We start from the raw sequence: 18873 nt of genomic DNA on the forward strand, positions 1-18873 counted from the left end.
AACAGGAGAGATTGCTTCTACAGGGATGGGATACACTTAAATAGAAAGGGTGCAAGAATATTTGCTGATGCTATTGAGGCAGTGTTAGGTGGGTCGGAAAACTGCTAGCTTGGGGGGAGACAAAGACGAATAGATTAACAGTAGCCACTGGCAGAGTTGAAAGAGATTCTTGCACTGCTTCTATTGGAATGAGCAGAAGCCTGAAAAACAAGATGCAGGATATTTCAGAGACTGCCGGGAGTCATTGCGGTACAAGTAAATACATGGGTTGAGTTAGGGTAGCTAAGAATAGAAATAGGTGCATGTATACTTGCGTGTACACCAATGCCAGGAGTTTAGTAAATAAATTTGAATTTGAGGTATTGCTCAAAACATCAAAGGCAGATATTGTTGGGATATCAGAGACGTGGTGTCACACAGATATAAGGAATGCAGAAATTTGGGGAGTACAACGTCTACAGAAGGGATAGACTGGATAGGAAGGGAGGAGGGGTTATGCTATTAGTTAAGAAATACATAAAATCCAAGGAAGTGAAGCCAGTGGACATCGCTGGACAGTGTAGTGTCGAGTCAGTTTGGTGTGACATAAGCATTGGGAGATCAAAATTGAGAGTAGGAGTGTGCTATAGGCCTAATGACTCTGATGAGTATAATAAGAAACTGTACAGGGAAATAGAGTGGGCCAGTAAATCAGAGAGTCTTATAATGGGAGATTTTAATTTCCCAGATATTGACTGGAATTTGTGGGTTGGTCACTCACACACTAGCAAGGCTTTTGTGGATTTATTGGATGATTGTTTTCTACATCAGCATGTTCAGGAGGCATCGAGTGAGGAATACTCTTGATTTGATTATCAGCAGTGATTCTTCATGCATTAAGAATCTGCAGATAAATGAACCACTAGGTGGCAGTGATCACAGTGTGCTGAAGTGGGATTTACTCAAAGAAGTAACTACCATTAGGGGTAAAGGGAAGGGTTATTGCTTTCGTTAAGGTGACTACGATGGACTGCGACAGTATTTAAATTCTATACAGTGGGACCAACTGATGATGTTACCAACAGCAAATGCAAAATGGGAAGCATTCAAAGAACTTATCTTGGAAGCTACTAGGCTTTACATACCAACTAAGAAATATTGTTCAAGGTTTAGGCCTAAATGGATGTCAGATGAACTGATGAGGCATATGGCAGAGAAGAAACATGCATGGGATACATACAAATTAATACATGACACAGAAGCCTATGATAGATACAAGTTGATCTGTAACCAAGTTACAAAGGAGGTTAGGCAGGCGAAGGCAGATTACGAGAAATCTTTGGCAAGGGATGCAAAGAAAAACAGCAAAGAGTTCTTTACTTATGTAAACTCTAGAAGGAAGGTACAGTAATACCCCGAAGTTACGCGATAGGTGGGTCCGACGAAAATCGCGTAAGTCGAATTCGCGTAAGTCGGGGTACAACTTTGCATATAAATACATATAAATTTTGCTTAATTGGGACCAAGGACTAACAAAAACACTAGTTTAGAAGAAAAATATTAATAAAATTGCAGTTCTTTATACATATTAATACAAAATATGTATTAAAAAAACAAATGACTTACGTAAAAAAGTTGTTTCGATGTCAATGGCTTCATAAAATCTAACAAATTCGTCTGACGACACAGCGCCTTCTTTTTTTCATACAGAATTTCGTCGTAGCAATCTAATAATTTTTTTATTCCTTGCTTTGTAGCTATAACGCGTTCTTCGTTAGAGTCTTATGTTTTCTAAAATTTTTAAGCCCTTTACAATTGAACCCTTTTCAATTTTCAACCTGTCAAGTTTGCAATTGTCATGTGCTTTTCGCCGTTGCTTCATTTAGGCCTGTAGCACGTGCAATATCACTCAAAGCGTTTCACAATTTCATATTTTTTCTCTATCGACAGAGGCGGACTTACCGGGAAACCCCGGTGGGCCAGTGTGATTTTGGCCATAAACCATAGTATGAGGCCACTATAAATTTTCCCGGGTAAGAATTTTTGATCCAGTCCGCCTCTGTTTATCGATAATTGCTTTTCTTTTTCTCTCTGAATCTGCAGTGTCTTCACCAGGACGCTTCCTTTTCACACCTTTTAATTAAGTATTTTACTCATTTTTAGGGAATAAAGCACAATTACAAAACGAGGAGGCACGCTTGATACGCAAAAACAAAGCTTCGCACATGTAGCAACTGAATAAACAACACCATAAAGGCAGAGATACACTATGAACACCTCACATTTCTAGGGATTACTACCATAAAACAATAAAAATCCATTTGCGTTTCTGCTAGTGAAATCTGTTATAAACTGGTAGTAAACTCGATCTAATTGCATTTGCGATTATACCGATAGCTGGAATTGTTGGTTTTTACGTTATTATGGTGAAATGTGTTTCCCCTTCACTGATATAAAAAACATAAAAGCAGCAAACTTGAATTTTGTTCATCTTTCGCTCTCATTCTCCGCCGTCGCACCGTATATCGATAACATATGAAAAACGACCTTGAAGATAGTGGGCGGCAGCGTTGCCAAACGAAAAAACCAAGAACCGCGTAACTCCGAGTTCGCGTAAGTCGGGGTAGCGTAAGTCGGGGTATTACTGTAATGAGTCAGATTGGTCCACTTGATATCGATGGGTCAACTGTTGATGATCCTGCTCAGGTAGCTAACAAACTAAATGAATATTTTGCATCGACATTCACACATGAGGAGTTATTTAGCGAGGAGAAAGCCAGAGATGTATTCAACTCTAGCAGTAAGCTAGAGAATCTTGTAATAACTGAGAGTAAAGTGGAGGAGAAATTGTTGAAGATAAACACAAGAAAGGCACCCGGGGTGGATGGGATCTATCCAGTTCTAGTAAAGGAGGCAACAAAGGAAGTAAGCAAACCCTTAGCCATAATTATGAGAGCTTCCTTGGACTCAGGAGAGTTACCCACAGACTGGAGATGTGCAAATGTGACCCCAGTTCACAAAGGAGGATCAAAGGCTGACACAAGTAATTATAGACCTGTGAGTTTAACTTCTGTTCCAGGAAAATTAATGGAGGCACTAGTTAAAGAAGCACTGCAGGTTCATTTAGACAAGACTTCAGTTATAGCTCGGACACAGCATGGTTTTGTTAAGGGGAAGTCTTGCCTGACCAATTTGATTGGATACTATGATGCAGTCACAAAGGAACTGGATGCAGGGAATAACTTTGATATTATATACTTGGATCTTAGAAAGGCTTTTGATACTGTTGCACATGGAAGACTGCTGCACAAATTGGAGCAGTGTGACATTGGAGGCAAATTGTTGCTGTGGATAAAGGGGTGGCTGAGGGGGAGAAGACAGAGAGTGGTAATCAATGGACACTGCTCGTCGTGGACTAATGTTATTAGTGGAGTCCCTCAGGTCTCAGTGTTGGGTCCATTATTGTTTTCTGTATTTATAAATGATATTGATGATGGTATATCAAGCTTAATGTCGAAGTTTGCAGACGATACAAAGGTAGGCAGGGTTGTCAAGAACACTCCTGACACTATGCTGCTGCAACAGGATCTGGAAAGGTTGAGCAGATGGGCCGAGAGGTGGCAAATGAAGTTTAACATTGACAAATGTAAAGTACTACACATGGGAAACAGCAACCCCAGAGCAACGTATCAACTCTGTGGTACTACACTGACAGTGGTAGAGAATGAAAGGGACCTGGGGGTGGTTGTGCAGGCAGATATGAAGTTCTCTGAGCAGTGCAGACGGGCTGCAAGAGTAGCTCATGGTGTATTGTCAATGATATATAGGAATGTTTCTAGCAGGGATAAGGAGGTGATTATTCCCTTGTATAAGGCAATGGTCAGGCCACACCTAGAGTACTGTATACAGGTCTGGAGGCCTCATTTCAAGAAGGATGTAGAGCTGCTGGAACGAGTACAGAGAAGGGCAACAAGATTAGTGAATGGAACAAAGGGGTGCTCTTACGAAGAAAGGCTTAAGTTTTGCAAATTACAGTGTCTGAGACTAGGCACCAGCGAGGTGATCTGATAGAGGTGTATAAAGCCTTGAATGGTTTGAGCATGCTCAATGCAGATGGGATTCTTCCTCTCGCTCAGAATAATCACCTGAGAGGGCATAAATTCAAATTGAGGAAAGACATGTAGGATAGACGTGCGGAAATTTGCCTTTAGCCAGCGGGTGGTTGGTTGGTGGAACAGACTTCCATCCCTTGTTGTGGAAGTTGATAGCCTAAATAAGTTTAAGGCTCAGCAGGACAGGTATTTTGAACGAACAGAGGGGTGAAGTGGAAGTGGGTTTTTTTTTTTTTTTTTGGCTGATGCTGCATAAACTTGCTTTCTTGCATCAAATGCCTCTACTAATGCTGATGTTAAAGAATCAATGCATTTCAGATCAATGGTGATCACAAAAAACATTCAGGTGCTATATTGAAGTTGGAAAAGCTATTAATAATATGGATGGAAAATCATGTTCGAAGCAAGAAGTATTTATGAAGATATTAAGGATAAGTACTGCAAACCCCAAGCCAAGTTCATGGCAAGCAACAAGTAATTTAATAGGTTGAAGCATCGTGTAGGTTTCCACAACATTAAAGTAAAATTTTTGTAATTGCACACTGTTGAAATTTTTCCTGTCCATGAGATGAAAAAATTGAATAAATAATTCTATTTACATGTTCATCAAACATTTCGTTTTTGCTTCAATCAGATTTGGCGTGCATAGTTTCGAGTGCTGCATAAGCCTTGAAGGAAATTCTGACTTACATAAAATTCAACTTGTGTAGTTCTGCAGAACACAACTCTTACGTAAGTTGGGGAGTGGCTGTATATGATATCAAAATTATTTTTTTGCTCCCAGTTCCTTTGTAACCACATCATAATATCTAATCAAATTTGTCAGGCAAGACGTTCCCTTAACAAACCCATGCTATTGTCTGAATTATTACTGCAGTCTTGTCTAGATCAGTGCTACTCAAAAGTGCGGACCGGTGCCGGTCCACGACAAATTGGAAATTGGTCGCGGACGTTACCGGACCCTGATTATTTGTCCTTTACTGGTCCACAAGATTTGTATTTTACTAAAGTACAGGTCTGCGACAGATTGGAAATAAATAGAAACTGTTCCTTCACCACAGATAGTTTGAGAAGCACTGGTCTAGATAATCGCAATACTTATTTAACCAGTGGTGCTATTATTTTCCCTGGAACAGAAGTTAAACTAACAGGTCTGTAATTATTCATGTACCCTTTGTGAATTGGGGATACATTTTGACATCTCCAGTCCTTGGGGACTTCCCCCCGAGTCCAAGGATGCTCTCATAATTATGGCCAAGGGTTTGCTTGCTTCCTTTGTCACCTCCTTTAATATAACTAGATAGATTCCATCCACCCCAGGTGCCTTTCTTATGTTTAACTTCAACAATTTCTTCTCCACTTTGCTCTCAGTTATCGCAAAATCATTAAGCTCCCTGTTAGAGTTTAATAAGTTTCTGTCCTCTTCCCTACAGAATTCCTCCTCTGTGAATGTAGATGCAAAATACCCATTCGGTTTGTCAGCTACCTGAACAGGATCATCAACAGTCAAACCATCAATATCAAATGGACCAATCTGGTCCATCCCTTTCCTTCTAGATTTTATATAAGTAAAGAAGTCCTTGCTGTTTTTCTTAGCATCCTTTGCTAAAGATTTCTGTGTATCAGTGACATCTCTCGTTGGTGTTTACTAATCATGACTGACAGCTGAGATCAATCTTCATTCAGAAATTGCAAAAAAACATTTAGTACTATATTTAGTACTTGGCTGGTGCAACCTAAGCCTTAGGCTTCCTAGCACTGTATGGCCATTACTAATACTATATTCAGCCAGCAAAATCAACCTTTCAAGAACATTCTGGCTGGAATATTAAAAATAAATCTTTTATATTAAAATTTACATCAGTTTTTATTATATTAAGCTTCATTAAAAAAAATGAGCCTGTAAATTTAAAAAAACAAATTAAAAAAAAAAAAAAAAGAAACAAAATCCAAGTAGGTGGTAAATGGAGTATGCATTATCGGGTTTATTCTGTAAGTCTCCTACTCTTCATCAATTTCCATTTCTCTGTTGGTCTCCGTGGCAGATTAGTTGGCACAATACATTGCATTCTGCCACTCATTTGGAGTGGCAGAATGCTTTCGTCTTGGTACAGTTCCCATTGGTGAATGAAGAATTTCTAACCTTCTTCATTTGATGCTGTAGTTAGCCAATCTGAGGTGGGAAGAATAGAGATTTATATACAAAACCCTATTCCCTACATGCACACTTCTTTACAAGGCTGAATTATCAATTGGGCACAATATCCAGGCTTAAAAAGCTTTCATAAGCCTATGAAAAAGGTTAAGGTCCAGAAATATCTCAGATGACACAAAAATATGGAAACAGAAACTGCTAAATTAAAATGTTTCATTTAATAATTTTCTTTGTTCAAAACCTTTTGATTATAATAATACACCTACAGATATTGTAGTTTATATGCACATGAACATTTATTTCATTAATCTTGATAGTTATATATACAGGGTGATTCAGGAGGAATAGTAAATATTTTTGGAGGTTGTAGTATTGATTATTCTGAGTAAAAAAGTTCATATAAACATATGTCTAATTCTCAATGGATACGGTGATACAGCTGTTTGAAACTCGGGCACACAGTTCCCTGAATCAGATGTGACCAAGAAGCAGTTATAACCTGATGCTGTTTGGTGTTAGAAGTGTTGTTAAGAATGCTGTACATCTTCACACATTCTGAATATGCTGATATGGTGTTTGTCTACGGTTTTATGTGGAAGTGCTACTGCTGCTTGTGGAGAATACTGTCGACGGTTTCCTAACAGCAGAATACTGTATTCAAGAGTGTTTACACCAAAATGCATGAGACTGGTACAGTTTCCAGCATTCATATTTCTTCTGAACATGCAAATGAACAAAATGTGGATGAAATAGAACACGTTCTTCAGTTGGTAGAATGTAGTTCTACTATTAACACACAAAGAATTTCTATGCATATCAGTGTTCCATAGACAAGAGTATGACAAACATTATGTGAGCATGGCTTGTATCCATTTCACATACAGCGGGTGCAACCCCTTCAACTAGGAGACTACACCCAGCAGTTGGAATTTTGTTGGTGGGTAAGTGCTAATTGCCGATTAATTCCATTAATAATGTTCAGCGGATAAAAAGCCTTGTTGCTAGTCGTATATGAATGTGTAATTTGGTGTTCCGTTTCTGTGTTTTTAAAAGTAGTGTAATTCCCCTATATTGGATTTATTTCGTGATATCCAAGATCCCTAGGTGACGGTGAGTCCGCAGATATTATTTTGTGCCGAACTTCTAAGGTGTTTTGGAGATATAGCAGTTTTTAATTTTTGTCTTGTGCTGTCAACTCCAACGGAGGATAGCAAGCCAGCGCCATATAGGTTCAGCCGTTGTTTTGCATTGGAATTTCCAACTTTATGATATATAAGTTTTGACTAGCTTTAGGTAGTTTGAATTGTGCCTAGTAACTCTTTAGGATTTCAGATTTTGCCTCATATGTTTTTTAGAATGATGTGTCTAAAAATTTTTGAGTATTGTGGGGAAATGTTTTTGTCTTCAATAATTATGTTACCTGAAGGTGGCCATTGCTTCTTCCTCATTTGTTGAGAACAAAGGCCGTTGTCTGGAACTGGTGATCACAAGATCTGGTCTGGATTAGCTGGCTTAGCCTATCCGAAGCTAGTCACTTATTCCATGCTTGGGTTTATAATTGTTTGTAATTAATTAATTAACTTCGTTAGGAGATTCATTGGTGATGTCATAGTTAATGATTATTAATTGAGATAATTGATAAAAGATTTAGCTTTGAACATTTTATAATGACTTTGATTAATATGTAAATTAAGGGTAAGTACTACGTGACCGCTAAAGAATATGCTTCATCCGGGTTCTTTATGCAAATCAAGTAATTTGGCAGCATCCCCCCAGTGACAATAGTTTTTGAACTTACGTTTCCAGGAAAAGCCAAGTGCTTTCAACGGAAATCAGGAGAACCCAATAATTATCAGACAGCTCACTGTAAGTTCAAAGTTTCAACCCAACTGGGCAAAATGCTTAGTAATGAGCTCCCAGGATGAATCAAGCTCTAATTTGGAAGAGCCCTATGACCCTAAGCACTGCCTCTCACCTAATTCAGAAGGTAAACCAAGGAGGAGGAAGAAGAAGACCAAGAGTAGGTCCCGGGCCCATCCCCTCTCCTCCTCAAACAACCTGTTTCCAGAAGATAAAAACAGCAGGATCCTTACTGCTGATCCATCCTAGTCTCCCACAGCTGAGCTAAACTTTAGCATTTCAACCCCTGTTGCTGCCTCCATCTTGGAATCTCTTGCCTTAGCAGCCCCTGTTCCCCATCCCTGCTTATTGAAAATGCTAAGCTCAAGACTGCTAATGAGGAACGTTCCTCCCATACGGCTATCCTGGAGCATGTCCTTGGTACCATCTCCAAGCTACCCTTGCCCTCTAGTGAGGGCCCAGAGCCTGTCAAGATGATAAAGGAGAAACAAAGTGTACTTCCATCAAAATTCTATGCTTCTGTTGTGGGGTCAGCACACCCATCCCCCATCTGTCAGCAACCACATGTAGTCCTCCAGCGGACACAAGCCACTAAAAAGGATCAGCACATCCTCCTGCTGCGTGCATCTGAAGGCTCCCAACTTAAGACAAGCGAGGAGGTCAAAGATTTGGTCCAAACCACCCTAAAGAAAGACTTTAAAATACTAAAAGTTAAATCGCTACGTGTCATTCGCAACCGAGGAGTCCTCCTGCAAGCCACCAACAAGGAAGATCTGACCTCAATCTCCACGGCACTTGCACTGCAGGCAGCTGGCCTGTCCAGCAACCCGCCTAAATGCACTGATCCATCAGTCCTTGTTTATGATGTGCCCAATACCATCACTGATACAGAACTACTGGAGGACTTGTTTAACAAAAATCTTGACAAGTTTGACATCTCTTTTGAAGAGATTAAACAAGAGATGGTGTACAGGTTCTCTATGAAGGCTCGCTCATCTGCAGCATCACACCGCATCATTACAGTGTCCCCCAGGCTCTTCAAGTACATCATGTCCCATGATAGAATCTTCCTGGGCTGTAGTGCTCACCGATTCAGACCCTTCACATTGCTAACAAAGTGTTTCTTGTGTCTCGGCTTTGGGCATACAGCACAGCATTGCACTCACTCCTCTCCTACATGTGGACACTGTGCCCGCAGTGGACATGTGCTTCCTGAATGCCCACATAGGGATGAAAGTCCTTTCTGTGCTAATTGCAAAAGGAGAAAGAAAGAGCATGGCCACTCGGTCAGAGATTCAGCCTGCCCAGAATATCAAAGAGCCCTTGACCTGGCAAGACTAAGGACCGCTGATGGATGAACCTGTTCTAACCCTCCTACAGAAACAGACGATGATAGGCCACCACAACCACTCCCAATATATTCAGCCTCAGTAAACTCTAGGAATAAGATTCCCTTTACAAAACTTAGAATAATGCAAATAAGTGGTCACCGGTCTCGGCAGTTGCTGACTAAATTAGAAGGGCAGCAGAAGAACACGCAATAGATATAATCTCTATCCAAGAGCCCTGTGCCTCCAGAACTCCGATGTCCAACAGTGATAAGATTATGGGATACTCCATACATGCAAAAGTCATCCACTCTACCACAAAGGACCCAAAATCCTGTATTGTGGTGCTTAATAGAAACCTTGATGTACTGGTGATCCATGGATTATGCACAAAATTTGCAACCTGTATTCAGATAACATTCTACTCACACTCATTCTATCTAATATCTCTATATTGCCCACCATCTATGGATATTGAAGAGTCACTCCATTATATGAGCACGCATTGGACTTTCTTGGCTCTAAAGCTATCGTCATCACCTCAGATGTTAATGCAAAATCCCCACTCTGGCACTCCCCGGCTTCGGACCCTCGAGGACTTCTCCTGGAAGACTTGATCCTGTCTAGGAATCTTACTATCCACAATCAGCCCAGCCAGCTAACAACCTTCTGCAGCCCATCAGGTCAGTCCAACATTGACATTATAGTCTCCACCAAGGATCTTAGGACAGCAGTCAGCGAATGGACTCTCATTCCAGACTGGACACTCAGTGACCATAGAGTGATCCTATTCAACCTCTGCCTGAACTTGAAAGACTCAACATCCAGAGGCGGATTTAACGGCGGCCGCGCCCTGGGCCCCGACTTCTGAAGGGCCCACGCAAAACCCCAACAAATTAGTTGAACATATTAGTTCAAAACTTTGTGATTATTATTATGGTATTATTAATTATATTATACATATATTATATTCAAATTTTATTGGAAATAAAACATTAATAGTACATAATATTTTTTATTTATTTAAAAAAATGGTTAACATGTATTTTTATTTTCCCTGTCTCTCTCTCTTTTTTTTTTTAAGGGGCCCAATATTTTCTTCTGCGCCCGGGGCCTCAAACGACCTTAATCTGCTCCTGTCAACATCCATGAACCGGATCCCGGAATTTGTTAGGTTCTCCACGAAAACAGTTCACCGGACCGCTTTTGATAACACCATCCAGAATGACTTCACTGATTCAAACATCCAGAGCCTGGAGCACATCTCAGCAGTTGAACTAGGACATAAGATTCAGAATTCTTTATCAAAAGCAGCGTACAAATCTGCTAGGAAAAAGATTATCGTGCTAAGACCCTGTACGGACAGCTGAACTAAACAAACTCGGGAACACCCACAGTGCCAGGAGGGAATACCAACGCCATCGAGACTGGCCTCCCCCCGATGCCGAACGTCTTCACGCTGCCTAGCCGACCGGGCTAGCCGAGTGGGTAAAGTACCTGCCCGGCAACCCAAAGGTCGCGGGTTCGATTCCCGCCTCGGGCTTGGATCAAAGTACTGCAAAAACCTTGGGAGGTGCAATATGGCCACAGAAGCCGATGCGCCAACAACTACCAAATCAAAAAAAAAAATCAACCAAATCACGCTGCCTACCTGACAAAGAAGAATGAATACACCAAGGCTATTGCTGCTCGCAAAAGAGAAACCTGGACTGGATTTGTCAGAGGCTCAGGTAATACTAACCCATGGGGCCTCCTGTACAAAATCACGAGGGACAAAACCTTTCTCCCAGAAATCTATGGATTGGTTACCACTGCTATGAGGGAAACCACCAACTGGGAAGACTCAGTCAATGAGATACTAGATCAGCTTTTTCCTTCAGATGACGTATCAACAGATATGCCAGAACACATGACAATCAGAAGAAACAATGCTAACTATATAGCATCCAACAGTACTAACCCTTTTACCCCACAAGAACTTGACACAGCTATAATGAAAATTAATCCAAAAAAATGTCCGAGCCCCGACTTGATTGAGTATATGTTTATACAAAGATTTTATAAATTAAAACCAAACCTACTGCTACTCCTGTTTAACAAATGCCTCCTGGAGTCAATTTCTGCAGTACTAGAAGGAAGCACTCCTCTGTCTTATACCTAAACCAAACAAGCCACCAATGGAGCCAAGATCCCTTAGGCCAATTGCACTTTTGGCCAACCTAGGCAAAATCCTGGAATGCCTCATGGCCCTGAGGATTTTCAACTTATTCCAATCACAGGATCTTATTTCCCCAGCACAATACGGTTTCACGCCTGGCCACTCCTGCAGAGATGCCCTCTTCGACCTGGTTCTTCATCTAGAGCCGACCCGGCTAGCCGAGCGGGTAAAGTACCTGCCCGGCAACCCAAAGGTCGCGGGTTCGATTCCCGCCTCAGGCTTGGATCAAAGTACTGCAAAAACCTTGGGAGGTGCAATATGGCCACAGAAGCCGATGCGCCAACAACTACCAAATCAAAAAAAAAAAAAAAAAAAACTTCATCTAGAAATATCTAAGTCAAAGTATGAGCTTGCTCTTTGTGTTGACTTTGAGGGGGCATTTGACAAAGTTTGGTGAGAGAGTGCACTGGAGCGTCTCCGATCAGCCAACTGCTCCTCACAACTCTACTGGCTGACCAGCAACTACTTTTCTGAAAGGTCAGTTATGGTGAAAACAAAGCATCGGCACATCACCAGACCAGTCTTTAGGGGCCTGCCCCCAAGGATCTGTCCTAGGACCCCTGATCTGGAATGTAGTTTTACAAGATTGGCTGAGCAGATCATTTGAATGCACCAAGGTCATTGCATTTGCTGATGACCTTACCATTGTTTTCTCCGGACACTCAAGACTTGCTCTGGAAGATACTGCTAACCTAGTACTAACTAACCTTACCAACTGGGCTAAGACTAACAAACTGCACATCAATCCTCACAAGACAAATATGATGATTTTTAAAACTAAACTGGATCTTCGGCGGTCCCCTCAGGTCAAGATAGACGGAATACGGCTCCCCGGTGACACAGACCAGGGTCGTTATTGATCACCGGCTATCCTTCTTACCACACTTGCAACATTTATATGCCAGAAGTGACTGGGGTCTCTCTAAGCGTACCTTAGTTATACTATAAAGCTGTTTTCTTACCTGTCGTCACCTATGCTGCAGGAGCGTGGTTTCACCGAGCGACCAATTGCAAAATCAAACAGAAGCTTAACTCCATCCAGAGAAGCATTATTCGGCGCCTCCGTAGCTAGGTGGGAAGGAGCAGTAGTGCGTATCACATGCTTCTTGATTAGACCGTGGTTCGAGCCCATCACCACCAAATACGGAAGATGCGGAAAGGTCAGGGAATGACCACCGCATATCCCGGAGCAATATGGCCTTAGTTGCTAATGCTCCTAAAAACCAAAACAACAATAGAAGCATTATTCTTTCTACCCATTGCGCTTGTAGAACTGTGTCAACTGCAGTATTGCAAGTAATATCTGGAAACATCCCCCTGGATCTATTCCTTGTCTATAGAAGACTTGCCTACCACCTGAAGAAAAGAATCCCAGCTGAAATACTGGATATTGAACTCAACCTGGACAGTGATACCAAACAGGAAAGAGCTCGTTGCTATAACGAGCTGATCAATTTCTGGCAGACAAGATGGGACACGACCACAAACGGTGTTGTTATGAGAACATTTATACCGGATGTCACATTCGGAACCAGCAAAGCGGTCAACAAGTGGTTCTCAATCAGCATGGAAACCTCCTTTCTGATCACTGGACATGGATCTCTCAACCAGAAACTCCACCAGCTAGGTCTACTAAATACCGATCTCTGTTTCTGTGGGTCTGTCGAGAGTTGGGAACATCTACTCTTTCAGTGTACTATCTATGAGGACCATAGACAACAACTCCAGGCAGCAATTTTGGGATTTTCTCCTGACCAAGTAGAACTCCTGGTACAATCCCAAAGCAACTTAGGTGCACTACAGCACTTTGCGGCAGAGGTATTCAAGCGTAGAATGAGGATTATCCTAGCAGCTTCTGCAAATCAATAACTAATGGCTGCTTGGCTTAATGCCGATTCATTACTTCTTTCGTTTTGCATGGGAAGAAATTAATTCTTTTCTCTCTCTCTCTCTCTCTTCTTCTCCTGATCTGCTAGCACTAATAGCCCTAGCACTCTCTCCTGCTAGCCTTTTCCTATCCATCCCGTGTGGTTAATTAATAATAATAATAAAAAATAAATAAATAAATAAAAAATAATCAGTCTCTTTCTTTCTTTCTTTTTTTTCTTCCCCCCCCCCCAAATCATTCTGCTTGCTTGACATCCTGACCGACGATCTATTCCTTTCCGTGACCAGGTTCTGACCTGGGCTGGGGCTCCCCAGACCAGGAAAGCTCCTCTCTCACACTATATGTTTATTTTATTTTATTTATTTATTTTTTTGTTTGCGTTGTTGTTCTAGCAATCCATCTTGGATTGGGACTTCCCTGGGCCGGGATAGTCCTTCTCCTCTACTCCTTCCTCTCTTCATCTTATACAAGTTTTTCTTTCCTTCCTGGGAACTCTTTCCCCAGGGAGGAGGGCGTGCAGATAATAGGGGAGGCCTTGCCCTCCTGAAGGAAGTTGTCCAGGTGATCACTGCTTCCAGGTAGCCAAAAGGCCAAAACACAACATCATCTACAGAACACACACATAAGCTCACAAACAGTTTTTCTTTCCTTTCACTTTCTCCTGCACGGGATGAAAAACTTTTTTTTCTCCCCATCTCTCTCTCTCTCTCTTTCTTGCCTTCCTTTTCATCTATCTTCATCCAACATGGGATAATTCTGTGTGGATTTGGATTGGAAAAAAAAAATATATTTTATTTATTTTTATTTATTTTATTATTATTTTTTTTTTTTACACGACACACACTGGCCTTACCTTGACAGTCTGTAAAAACTGAACAGATGCCGGAAACTTTGCTCTAGAGACTAAACATGGGTTTCACCACTTCAAGCCTCCGATAAGCGAAGTAGTGGTATTGCACTGGTCGATGAGAGTTATCTACCACCTGAATACCTGCCTAGCAACCCAAAGGTCGCGGGTTCGAATCCCGCCTCGGGCTTGGATCAAAGTACTGCAAAAACCTTGGGAGGTGCATTATGGTCACAGATGCCGATGCGCCAACAACTACCAAAAAAAAAAAAAAAAAAAAAAAGTACCAGCACATTCTGCCTTGGGGGTTGCCTCTGTGTTGCACGATGTTCAAGCTCTGGCATTGATGTGGGCAGCTGAGAGCTTGATGGGCCCCTCAATTTAAATCCTTCGAGGGCATTCACCCTGTCCTTCAAGTTCTCATATAAGCCCATAACAATGCCAAGTTGCCTCCCGATTTCCTCGCACTCCTTACATCGCGCACACACACAAAGACATTCCCCTTGGCAATATCATGTCCCATTCCTGATTGCTTCGCAAACATCAAACAAACAGTGCATTTCAATAAACTGATTCAGAGGACAACTGTACCCCTCAGTTCTCCCTGAGTCACAGCACTTCCACTAGTTTGAGCCTTTTGCTTTGCTGCTCTCATCTGAGTCATGATTTCTATTCATATTCAATAAAATTCCAATACAAAATGTAACCCTAAACCTATATCCCAATGCAGTTGTAACACTATATATATGTATTTCGGTATCGAATATTATCTCCGAGTTACGTTATATGACTTTCCGATCCGATCCCTGTCAACTTATATGTATTAATTTATGTTATGTTTGTAATAACTAGGTCACTATATTTATGTAGTGAAAAAAAGTACAATTCAATTGACAATGAAATTTAATAAGATTTAAAAATTTACTGATTAATTGATACTACTATGCTCGCCATCTAGTTTTCCGTTAAACCTTATGCTAGCACACGTAATGATACTCTTACAGGTAAAAGAATCTGTGGATAATAGGATCAGCATAAAAAATGCTGAAAACTAATTGTAAAATCTATATAAACTACAAACAAGAAATTTTTTTTCAAAAATGTTCCAATGGTTTATTCATCTTACATGGCATACACAATTTCTTTTTACTATAGAGTCTTCTTCCCCCCCCCCCCAACTTCAAGTTAGTAAAGGAAAATCGTGGGGGGGGGGGGTAGAAAACATGAAATAATCCTTTCTACGAAATTTTCCATAAATAGTTTACATCTGTGATTTCAAATCATATACGGAGAGCATCATAACTTGTTCCCTAAAATCTCAAAAACTAATGCTGTTTTTTAGAAATGTTCCATTGAAACTAATCCTATTTCAGTATATTCACTTCTCTGTATTTTAAATAAGAGAATATGCAGAACGACATGGATCCCTTCTCGTAAGTTTAGGTAATAAACTGATTTGGAAAATAATTCTTTTTTTCAAAATTTTATATATGGCTCATTCACTTTTCAATTTTAAACAAGGTCAGGGTATATATATATATATATATATATATCTCTTGTCTGCATCATGTGGTTCTTTCTCTCGTTGCTTGCATCTTTTCTCTCTCTTTTGCACTTCCATTCTGAAATTCTGCATGCCTCTGTTTTGTACCAGATATCCTGAATGACAATTTTTTTTTTTTAAATCGCAACTGTTCCATATTGTTGCAGTACGTAAAATTTTGTATTTACGAGTGTATTTGCATTCGCCTTTCTCCTAAAAGAACACATTAAGAGAAAATGTTTTTTCTTTAGCTAGTTAAAATTAAGTTGGCATTCTTGTTGTCATGGTAGCCAGCATTCTAATGTTAATTTAATATTTTAAATATAGTGGAAAAGGGAGTCTACTCACGCCGTTTATCTATTACCGTTTTCTGACACTTCGTTATGCTTCAAGAAGAAATCCATACACTAGGTAAGTTTTTCTAAATTTGAATCTGATAAGAAACCTTGACAGTTTTGTGCAGATATGTATTTCATAACTTCAAATGATTTTTGTTTAGAAGTTTGAAATGATATGCAAATAAATTTTGTCATATAATACAGTAGAACCCACATAAGACGTTTTCCAGAGGTTTAGAACTTCTTATGCCGACCGGGCTAGCCAGGCAGGTCAAGTGCCTGCCTGACAACCCAAAGGTCGCGGGTTTGATTCCCGCCTTGGGCTTGTATCACAGTAAAATGCAAAAAAACTCTTTGGGACGTGCATTATGGCCGTAGAAGCTGATGCACCAACAACTAACAAGAGAAAAAAAAAAAAAAAGAGAGAGAACTTTTTATGAGGGAAACCTTCTTAGAGGGGAAAATGACCTAAGGGTATGAAATATTAACTACGCAAATAAAAATGAAAAGATCACATACATAGGTTAAAGATCATTTTTAAGTACTATTTCAGAATATTTTACTCTGCCTATGGGAAACATTTTTAAACTGAGGATTTCTAATTGTGTAACATTCTGTTCATTAATTCATTACCAATTTGGAAGAATGAGCTCCTTTGGAGTTTCAACATACCTTAAAAGGTCACAGTTAGAATAAGACAGAGCAACAATCCACTAAGAAATTCAGAACTGTTCACAACCATCGGAACTTAACTCTTAACTTGGTCGAAGATAGCTAATTATGGATATCGATGAAAACAATTGCAATGTGTCGTTTCTATTATATCAACATGTTTATACTAAAAAGGTTTTAGTGCTGAAAGCCTCTGACTACAGAAAATTCACTAATTGAACAAGTTAGTGTGTAGTTTCATTTTAGTTTGTAGTAAATCACTGAAGTAGGTGAAATGCATCATTTTTGTTATATATCATATTGTGAATGCCTTCACAACGAGTTGCCCTGCTATTGAACTACCTTCAACACTGGATTCTCGAATAGGCAACACTTTACCAGTGGATTCTCGGCAGATACCATCACCCAGGGGTCATGGTATCCGCTGAGAATAAGTAACATTACCTTCTCCAGTGGTGAAATGTTACTTATTGGAGGTGCAATATCAGGGCAACTAGTGAAGGCGTTCACAATATGAGATGCAAAAAACAATGCCATTTCGCCCACTTCGGTCATTTACTATGAACTAAAATTATGCTATGCACTAGCTTGTTCAATTATCAAAAGTTTATATTGTTTTATATTTTTTTATATAAAAATAAAGAATTACTCTATTTAAAAAATGTATTAAGTGGGAAAACATCATTATAATAATACACTGTGTATTCTTTATCACATACTTTTTATGTGGGAAACTTCTTATGTGGGAAAATAATACATTACGATACATAGAGTTAAAATTGGGAATTAAGAAAGCAAACCTAGTACAGCAAAAAACTTCTTATTCGGGAATTTCTTATCTGGGTTCTACTGTATTTTATTTATTGTTGGTGAAGACCATATATATATAGTTCAGAAGATAACTGTTAAATGGTTTGACTATGGCCCTAGATGCCAATGCATCATAAAAAAAACAAATAAACAACAACAACAACAACAACAACAACTGATGAATGAAATTTACTAATGTTATTATATAGAATTGCAGAGGATGTTAATGCAGAACTTAATACAGTTTAAAGCACGTTACTGTGCTAAGCTAGTCATTGGGAGGATTTGTTATGTTCCCTCCAAAATCGATTAAGCTTGGACTTGCATCCAACTTAGAGACAAATACCATTATCCACAATTTAGCCGATGTTGCTAATATCTTTTAAAACTGCATAGCACCCTGAAACTGCTAAACAGTTTAAAAAGAATCCGTTATGCATTTAAAAATGTGAGACACCACTAAGACAGCTGTTCCAAAGTTTACTTGCTTCTCATTAGCCAGCAGGTAATCTATTAACAAGCCTATGCCAAACAAGTGAACAATTGTTCTTGGTCTAAGTGATTACAAGTGCTGTATGGAAGAAAAACTTCCATTTAAATACAAATCACTTGTTATCGTGCCCATTTTCCCTGAGTTGTGCTCAGGGAAACAGGAGATATTAATGCAGAAGTAAATACAGACAGATTTAAAGCACATTACTGTGTTAGAATGATCACTGGGAATATTATGTTCCCTCTGAAGATCAGTATGCTTGGTCTTATGTCCAGTTTAGAGACAAAATATACCATTATCCATGGTTCAGCCTAAGTTGCTAATATCTTTTTGAATTGCATAGCATCATACAATAGGCAAATCTGTTATGAATTTAAAAATCAGAGACACTGCCAGGACAGCTATTTCAAAGCTTACTGGCTTCACATCGGCCATTGGGTGGTCTCTATTGGCAAATCTGTGCTGAACTATTCACTTGTTCAACCTAGATTTGCCTAACAGGTGAACAATTAAACTACAACAGTTAATGGTAGGTTTCAGTGCCTACCAATCATGTTGTCATTGTGTGTAATATGTATATTTATTATTAACAGTTTAGTCGGTGTTCTGGAACATTGTTGTAGGATTGAC

At 39.8% G+C, this 18873-nt stretch overlaps 1 protein-coding gene across 1 annotated transcript in view; it reads left to right on the forward strand.

The window, feature by feature from the left end:
* LOC150078080 (transmembrane protein 33-like) overlaps positions 1–18873 on the forward strand; it is a 138689-nt gene that overhangs the window by 96509 nt on the left and 23307 nt on the right. Inside the window, exon 6 of the mRNA XM_090384260.1 lies at positions 16258–16341. Within this exon, the coding sequence (XP_090240386.1) occupies positions 16258–16341 (84 nt within the window). The remainder of the gene's footprint in view (positions 1–16257; positions 16342–18873) is intronic.

This window comes from Mastigoproctus giganteus, chromosome 11 (genome assembly GCF_048544385.1).
Source record: "Mastigoproctus giganteus isolate SK-2022 chromosome 11, ASM4854438v1, whole genome shotgun sequence".
Taxonomy (NCBI): Eukaryota; Metazoa; Arthropoda; class Arachnida; order Uropygi; family Thelyphonidae; genus Mastigoproctus; species Mastigoproctus giganteus.